Source organism: Oreochromis niloticus, linkage group LG7 (assembly GCF_001858045.2).
Source record: "Oreochromis niloticus isolate F11D_XX linkage group LG7, O_niloticus_UMD_NMBU, whole genome shotgun sequence".
NCBI lineage: Eukaryota > Metazoa > Chordata > Actinopteri > Cichliformes > Cichlidae > Oreochromis > Oreochromis niloticus.
Genome location: NC_031972.2, coordinates 51,227,693 through 51,234,909, shown reverse-complemented (window position 1 = coordinate 51,234,909; position 7,217 = coordinate 51,227,693). Strand labels below are relative to the sequence as shown.

Genomic DNA, 7,217 nt, shown 5'->3' with positions numbered 1-7,217 from the left:
ATTTTTTATTTATTTATCGCAATCTTCTGTGAGCATTTCGTTGCCGTTACCTTACTTTGCAGTTTGAGTTGTTTGAACTCCAAACATGGTGCACATTGAGTTTTCATGGTGGATCTACAGTGCCACCCACCGTTCACCAGCTTTAACAGACACAAGTTACAAAACAGACATTTTTCAGCACATAGTCACGTGTACTGTCGTGTTATGCAAACAGAGACGTTCTTGCTGTTAAACTGCAGCGTTAAAGCACTGAACATCGCAGGTAAGCAGCAATATGAACATTAGAGGTGCAGACAGGTGCACAATCGTCCGCTTTGTGACGAGTAACTGTTGCTTTGTGTGTGTGTTTACAAGGAAGAAATGAAAAGCAAGCCCACGAAGTCAGCCGCAGCTGGATCAAAGAATAAAGTGAAGAAAACACCTGAGGGGGTCTCCAGTCCAACTCTCTCCAGAAAACTACGAGACAAAAAAAATGGCGAAACGTCAAAATCAGGTATGAGGCTCTGAAAACACCGTCAGTCCAGTGACAGCACTGTCTTTGTGACACTTGAATGGGTTCGTGTGTCTTCTAGGGACTGCTCTCAAGTCTGCAGGAGTTCAGAAGAGAGGTTGGGACGGAAGCATACTGCACTATATCTACAAAAGCACTCTGGGCCAGAGTTTGCACTCACAGATGAGACAGGTAAGAGAGCCTAATGTGGTGCTGGCCCCAGTGCTGCCCAAAATACTCACACACTGTTCCAATAGTAATTAAAAAAAAAAAAAAAAAAAAAATCTAATCCAGGGACATGTGTAAGTTCACAAGTCATAGTCCATCTGTTACCTCTCGTTTCCTCTTACTGGATTTATTCAGTGCAGGTGTGAATCTAGCTCTTTTGTCTCCTCAGTGTCTCCAGGAACCTTTCGTTCGCTCTCTGTCATCCTATCATTTCCACGGTGGCAGCAGCCCCTTCGACCGCAGGATCACCTGTCTTGAGTGGCATCCGACACATCCTACTACTCTGGCTGTGGGGTCCAAGGGTGGAGACATTTATCTGTGGGACTTTGAGGCGCCTGCCAAGAAGACCTTTATTCAAGGGGTGAGTTCCTGTTTAATGGTTTTGATTTGTTCTTTCGATTGATCAAAAAGACATTCGGCAAACTGATTTTAACAGAGGTCAGATGCTTCTTCAGGCTGTGGTGAATTTCAGAGCGGTGCGATGTAGTTGTACTTAATGAAACACTGTTGTTGGCTCTCTGGTTAGATGGGGGCTGGAGACTCAGTGACAGACATGAAGTTTAACCACTTAAATCCCACTCAGCTGTTCACCTCATCTATGGGGGGTACGACAGCACTTCGGGATTTCAGTGGGACAACGCTAACAGTGTTTGCCAGCACAGAAACACTGAAGTAAGACTGGAGTGTCCACTTTTTTTTCTTCTGTGCACTAAAATAAAAAAGCGTTAGGGGTTAGTCTAGCATCAGTCTTCTTACAGAGAGTTCAGAGATCTCTCAAGGGAACTTGTTGGGTGCTGGTGTGAACATCTGTGTGGTAGTTGTAGTCATAACTGCTGCCTGGTGAAAGGCCTACATTTGTATTTGTGTGTGTAGAACGGAGCAGGAGACTTTATCGGAGGGATGAAGTTTTGCCCCACGGACCTTTCTAGAGTCTATGTGGCCTCTGGCGAGGGCACACTGACCGCACAGAGTTTTGAGGGCCGCGCACCCACCGTTTTGTCCAGAACTCAAGACTGCGGCCACGATCACCACAATGTTTGGTGAGAAACTCCCAAAGAAGACTGATGCTCGGCATTATGAAAAATGGAAAGTTTTTTCATTTCCCTCTACTGTGTCTGTAGGACTCCTGCTGCCACATTGTTTTAATAGCATTAAAAAGGTTTCGTATTTCTATTCCTATTTTATGAAATAAAATTTGTCAGGGCTATAATACAAAAAATGAATGCTATTTGAAATCTAGTAGGACACTGGAGGGCGCATCCTCGACCAAGGCCCATAACAGGCCATCTAATAGAAGGTGATCCAGATCTTCACCAGTATTTCAGTGTGTTCTTCCTTTGCCCATGTTCCCGTCTTAGAGCGCACACCTCCACCTTTCTTCTTCCCTTTAAAAGACTAGGACCAAAGAGAAGAGACACCATGCTCCAAATTTAACTACTGTCACGATTGTGGAAAAATGGTTCTACATTACTTCAGTAGAGACTGCTTCTACAATCTGTAGATTCAGGTGAAGAGTAACTGGGTCATGTCCTGCAAAAACCATTCTCTTTAATTCATTAAAAAAAATAAATGAAGTTTAATTCATCTCCATAGTTTCCAGTGTCAGACTCAATCCCTTTGTAGGCAGATTTCAAAAAGCATGACTATCTGCATGGGTAGACATCAGTAGAGGTAAATGAGAAAACACAGGTAGCTGAGAGCATTGTGCGTATATAATGTTATCTCTTGTTCAAGTGTCACATAGTATATTACATCCTATTTTGAATTAAAGCTATGATTTATGGAATACATTATTTTGTATGTTCTTATATGTAGCTCTTTTCTTTCATAGTTTTTGGTACTGCTGCGTTGACGTGTCTGTAAGCCGGCAGATGCTCGTGACAGGAGACAATGCGGGGCAGCTTTTACTTCTGGGTTTGGATGGCCAAAAGGTGTGTGCCTCTTTCTTAATGAGGACTTCCACTGTTTTTTTTATAAATTAAAGGATCAGTTATAGTTCTTATTTAACACAGAGCACTTTTTCTTTCGGCCCTTCCCTTTAGGGGTCGCCCAAGCCAATCATCTGCTTCCATACCACTCCTATTGTGCAAGTCTTCCTTTGCTACATCCAAAACCTCCTCTGTGGCAATTTAATGTTAATTGATTTGCTCTGTTTTAATGTTTCAGATTTTCAGTGACAAATTGCACAAAGCCAAAGTGACCCACGCAGAGTTCAACTCCCGATGCGACTGGTTGCTGGTGACGGCCTCAGTTGACCACACAGTAAAGCTCTGGGACTTGAGGAACATCAAGGACAAGAAAAGCTTCCTCTACGAAATGCCTCACGAGAAAGCCGTCAACTCAGGTAGCACTTCCTCATAGAAAAACCTCTCATGCTTACTACTTTAAAAAAAAAGAAAAAAAAAAAGAAACAATCAGTTTTCTAATTGTCTTTAATTCATTTCTTTGATAGATTTTTAAGTTCTAAACCTAAAAGATCTGCAAGATCTCTTGACAAAGATTTTCGTGTCTCCTCACAGCCTATTTCAACCCTTTGGACTGCTCCAAGCTGCTCACCACAGATCAGCACGACGAGATCCGCGTCTACTCATCTTCTGATTGGTCGAAGCCTCAGCACATCATCCAGCACCCGCACAGGCAGTTTCAGCACCTCACACCCATCAAGGTTTGGTTCCTGTCTTTAGGCTTAAACTGTTCTTTTTGCAGGTTGGAATTATTGTACAACATACATCTTTAATTCTTTAACAAACAAGAATTGGGTGCACAAGTAGTTTATTATAGATTTTCTACACAGGATCAAAAGTATACACACACCTGCACTAATATTCTGGCTGGATATTTGACCACTCTTCTTGCAAGAACTGGCAGAGTTGCTTTAAATCAGTTACTTTCCTGCAACAGACCCGGCTTTAAAGCACACTGCACAGATTTTCAATAGGGTTGAGGTCAGGGCTTTGGGAAGGCTTTTCCAGAAGCTTTAGTAATTTATTGCTGATCTTTTTGATAAATATTTTGATCTTTTAGATGAATACAGATTGCATTTTGTATAGTCGGGGCTGTTGTGGACCACAACATGACATCATGGTGATAGACTGCAGCATTTTTTTTTTTTACATGCATAAACTGAGCCGCTTCTGAGACCAATATATCCCCTGCAGACACACATTTTCTACCATTAAAATAGAAATAAAATTTAAAAAAAAAATGCTCCAGTTTGCAAATATTTCAGCAAAAGTCAAATTATAAATTTGAAAGAGCCAAATGTCTATAGGCGTTTGCCATCAATATATGGTATAAGAATTTGTTGGAGAGATGTTAACATTTTCATATAATTTGTGACAACAGATTTTTCTGCTTTAATTGTGCTGTAGGCCACATGGCACCCTATGTATGATCTAATTGTGGCCGGCCGTTACCCCGACGATCGCTTCTGCGCTGGCGACCTGAGGACCATTGACATCTTTGACTCCAACACAGCAGAGCTCGTGTGTCAGCTGTACGATCCCACTGCTTCAGGGATCAAATCTGTGAGTATCATTTCATTGTAAACATCGAGAACTAGAACTTTCATTATTTTAAGATCGTGGCTTCTGCTTTTACAGATCAACAAATTCAACCCAATGGGCGACGCAATTGGATCTGGCATGGGTGAGCACTCGGACAAGTACTGCACATTATTAACAGCCATGGTTTTTATTTACTTCCTACTAAAGCGCCGTCGTGCTCACTCCCCAGGTATAACTGTGCTGGTCTGGGACCGGAACGAGTCACTGATGGGCGATCACCACGTTCAGCAGGAAGGACCATCGACCTCAGTTTTAAGAGGGCAGCGGAGGAGTCAGCCACGCTCCAGCGGGAACTGGAGGGGTCCTGCTGTGGATGCAAAGCTTAAGAAAAAGCTAGCTTCACTGGAAGAAACTGAGACTAAAACCAAGAAGGGCTGCACTAAACAAAAACAAACACAGTCAAGTCTGTCCCGTATTCAGCAAGTCAAAATAAAATAAACAATAAAAGGTGAATCAAATGGACCATTACGGCAAGGCTGGGATGGTCCATTTGGTAAAGTAAATCCGTTGGGCATCTTTCTTCGCCTTTAGACAATAATTCTGATGGCAAAAGAACCAAACGGGACAGGTTTAAAAAAAAAAAAAAAAAAAAAAAAAAAAAAAAAACAAACACAGATGAGAAAGAAGTGAACTATAAAACAGCCGGAGTCTTAAAAAGATGTGTTTTATATGCTGTTTATTCATTGTTACTGAGTCTCCACGTTCAGAAATTGTCTGCATGTTTAAAATGTCTTTTTTATATATATAAATGTGTTCAAAAGCAGTGTTATTTTTTTTTGTTGTTTTTTTACTGTATGACAATAAAGATGCTCATTTCATATATGGCTGAGTCATTCCTTGATCACATATTTCTTATTAATACAAAACCCAGAAACATTTAAGGCAAGTGGTTAATTGCATGCAACTTTATTTTAAGAATATCTGAAGAGATGATTCCCTCGCAGTTCGAGTACCGTGATGTTTGCCAGCTTGAGGAGAACTCCACCCCATGCTTCTTGTCTCTCTTTCCTCTCCTCATGCCAGGCCTGATGCGCAGCGTACACCATGCTCAGCACGACATTTTCAAACTCCTGCTCCGTCATCGGTCTGCTCCTCTGGCCCTCGAGTGCATCTGCCATCTGCTCCATGGAGCTCAGACTTCTGGGAACATTGTCATTGATCAGAGACAGAAAAGCTCGCCCCTGCCTCATCGATGCCATCTCCTCATCGAGCAGGACGATGTTGTTGTCCCGATCAAGCTCCACCCCACCCAGCAAAAGCTGCATGAGGCGGGGGGACAAATGTTCATCAGTTACTTGTAATATTTCGGTTGCCTAAGTGTAGCCTTAAATAAAGCAAAGAAAAGTACCTCATACATCAGGTTTGCATTTGAAACTAATGCGTCGGTGTTCTGAGAGGTTGGACTTAAGCCTTCAGCCACATCTAAACAGGAAAACAGTGAAGTTTAGCTGCACTGTAATCAAAACTGTCAGAGTTCAAATAAACACCCGTTCATCCAGTTTTATACATACTGCACAACTGCATGCAGCGTTCAGTGACAACATTCAAATTTCTCTCTTTTCTTCGCAGCCATACCAGCAGACCTTCTGTTACTCACCCTGCAACACCTGCTCAAAGCAAAGCCACAAAATGACCTGGAGGAAGATTTTCAGTTGGGAGCTCGCAGTCATTCTTCTTCTGATTGCTATCGGCAGATAATACACTCCTCACCTCATCTCCTCACCTCTACTCTTCCTAGTACTCTTTTGTGACTTCAGGCAGGCGCAGCTTAGACTGAATACCGTGCATTTTTCCACCTTGGAAAAAGAGACCGAAAGCCAGTTGGCAGTAATGTAGAGCAGACAGAAACGGATGGAAAGCTTTCAGCGAGCAGAGCTCAGAGAGGCAACTAATTCTGTTGTTCTTTTATTGTGCAGATTTCCAGCATGAACATCAAACATAGGAAGCATATGAATGCACAGTATATTCATGTAAAACAAGAAAAAATATAAATACATGAAATTAGGTAAAGTGAATTAAAGGTGAGGCAACCTCTCAACATAAATAATTCAGGGAAAGAAAAATGGTGAGTCCATATTTTTTCCTTCATAAACTGAAGTGTTTTTGTACTAATTCATTATTTGTTCTGTGAACTTGTTATCTCTACCAGCACTCCCTGTCAGTGAGTCAGCCAGCTCTGCACATGTAAGCAGAATTCCTGGACTGATTCACAATCTTTTATGCAAGAATTCACTGCGTGGATGATGTTCATTCAAGTTGTCAGAGCTCACCCTCTCTTGTTAATAAGTGCCGCTCAATGGAACACGTATTCAGCTACAAGCTGAAACCCTCGCCATTTTAAAAAAAAATTAGGCATGATTGAATGTTGCTGTTAGCATAAGCAACACAGAATACACGTATGTTAATGAGAGGGAGACTCCTGTTACAATGAAGCTGCAAAGAGAAAAGGCAGTTAAGGTAGTTGAGTTTCAATACCGGTGGTCAGCAAGGCTGAGATGGTTTGAATGCATGCAGATGAGGGATAGTCTATATATTGCACAAAGGTTGTTGAATATGGCAGGAGGAAAAGATAAAGACCACAGAGAAGACTCATGGATACAGTGAGGGCATGCAGAGGGTTGGTATGACAGGATGCTAGAGATGGGCTGAGATGGAGGCAGATGATCTGCTGTGATGACCCCTAAAGGAAGGAGGAAGAAGAAGAACATGAAAGGCAAGACGAAACTGGCAAACTCCCAAGATATTATTCAAGAAGCATGCCACCCATACCAAGACAGCACACGTGCACGTATCATGCCATGTGTCATAGCAGTGAGAGAGAGAGAGAGAGAGAGAGTACTCTCCCACGTCTACACTAGATCACGTCTACATGCTAGAGTGCATGACATGAGTTGCTGCATGTGATTGGCAGATTAGATAGTTAAACAGGTGTA

General features: G+C 42.1%; 2 protein-coding genes across 6 annotated transcripts; one reads left to right on the top strand and one right to left on the bottom strand.

Annotated features, from left to right (window-relative positions):
• The first annotated feature begins 102 nt into the window (after positions 1-102).
• ddb2 (damage-specific DNA binding protein 2) lies at positions 103-5,102 on the top strand. Of its 3 annotated transcripts, none has more exons than XM_013268730.3 (12): positions 103-262; positions 359-493; positions 573-682; positions 888-1,079; positions 1,592-1,758; positions 2,550-2,649; positions 2,885-3,062; positions 3,238-3,383; positions 4,090-4,245; positions 4,321-4,366; positions 4,454-4,669; positions 4,886-5,102. In XM_013268730.3, the coding sequence occupies exons 1-12, from the start codon at positions 106-108 to the stop codon at positions 4,912-4,914; spliced, it is 1,632 nt and encodes a 543-aa protein (XP_013124184.1). In that variant the 5' UTR covers positions 103-105; the 3' UTR covers positions 4,915-5,102. The 3 variants fall into 3 exon arrangements, with proteins under 3 accessions (XP_013124184.1, XP_013124185.1, XP_013124186.1); XM_013268731.3 differs by lacking the exon at positions 1,592-1,758 and adding an exon at positions 1,245-1,390; XM_013268732.3 differs by having other exon boundaries at positions 104-262; positions 355-493.
• Positions 5,071-7,083, bottom strand: LOC100698025 (protein FAM180B). 3 transcript variants are annotated; one of them, XM_019361648.1, is made up of 5 exons: positions 7,054-7,083; positions 6,760-6,964; positions 5,882-6,080; positions 5,633-5,706; positions 5,071-5,543 (listed from the first exon to the last, which is right to left on the bottom strand). In XM_019361648.1, the coding sequence occupies exons 3-5, from the start codon at positions 5,952-5,954 to the stop codon at positions 5,196-5,198; spliced, it is 495 nt and encodes a 164-aa protein (XP_019217193.1). In that variant the 5' UTR covers positions 5,955-6,080; positions 6,760-6,964; positions 7,054-7,083; the 3' UTR covers positions 5,071-5,195. The 3 variants fall into 3 exon arrangements, with proteins under 3 accessions (XP_019217193.1, XP_003440511.1, XP_019217192.1); XM_003440463.5 differs by having other exon boundaries at positions 6,760-7,072; XM_019361647.2 differs by having other exon boundaries at positions 6,862-7,072.
• Between the last annotated feature and the right edge of the window lie 134 nt (positions 7,084-7,217).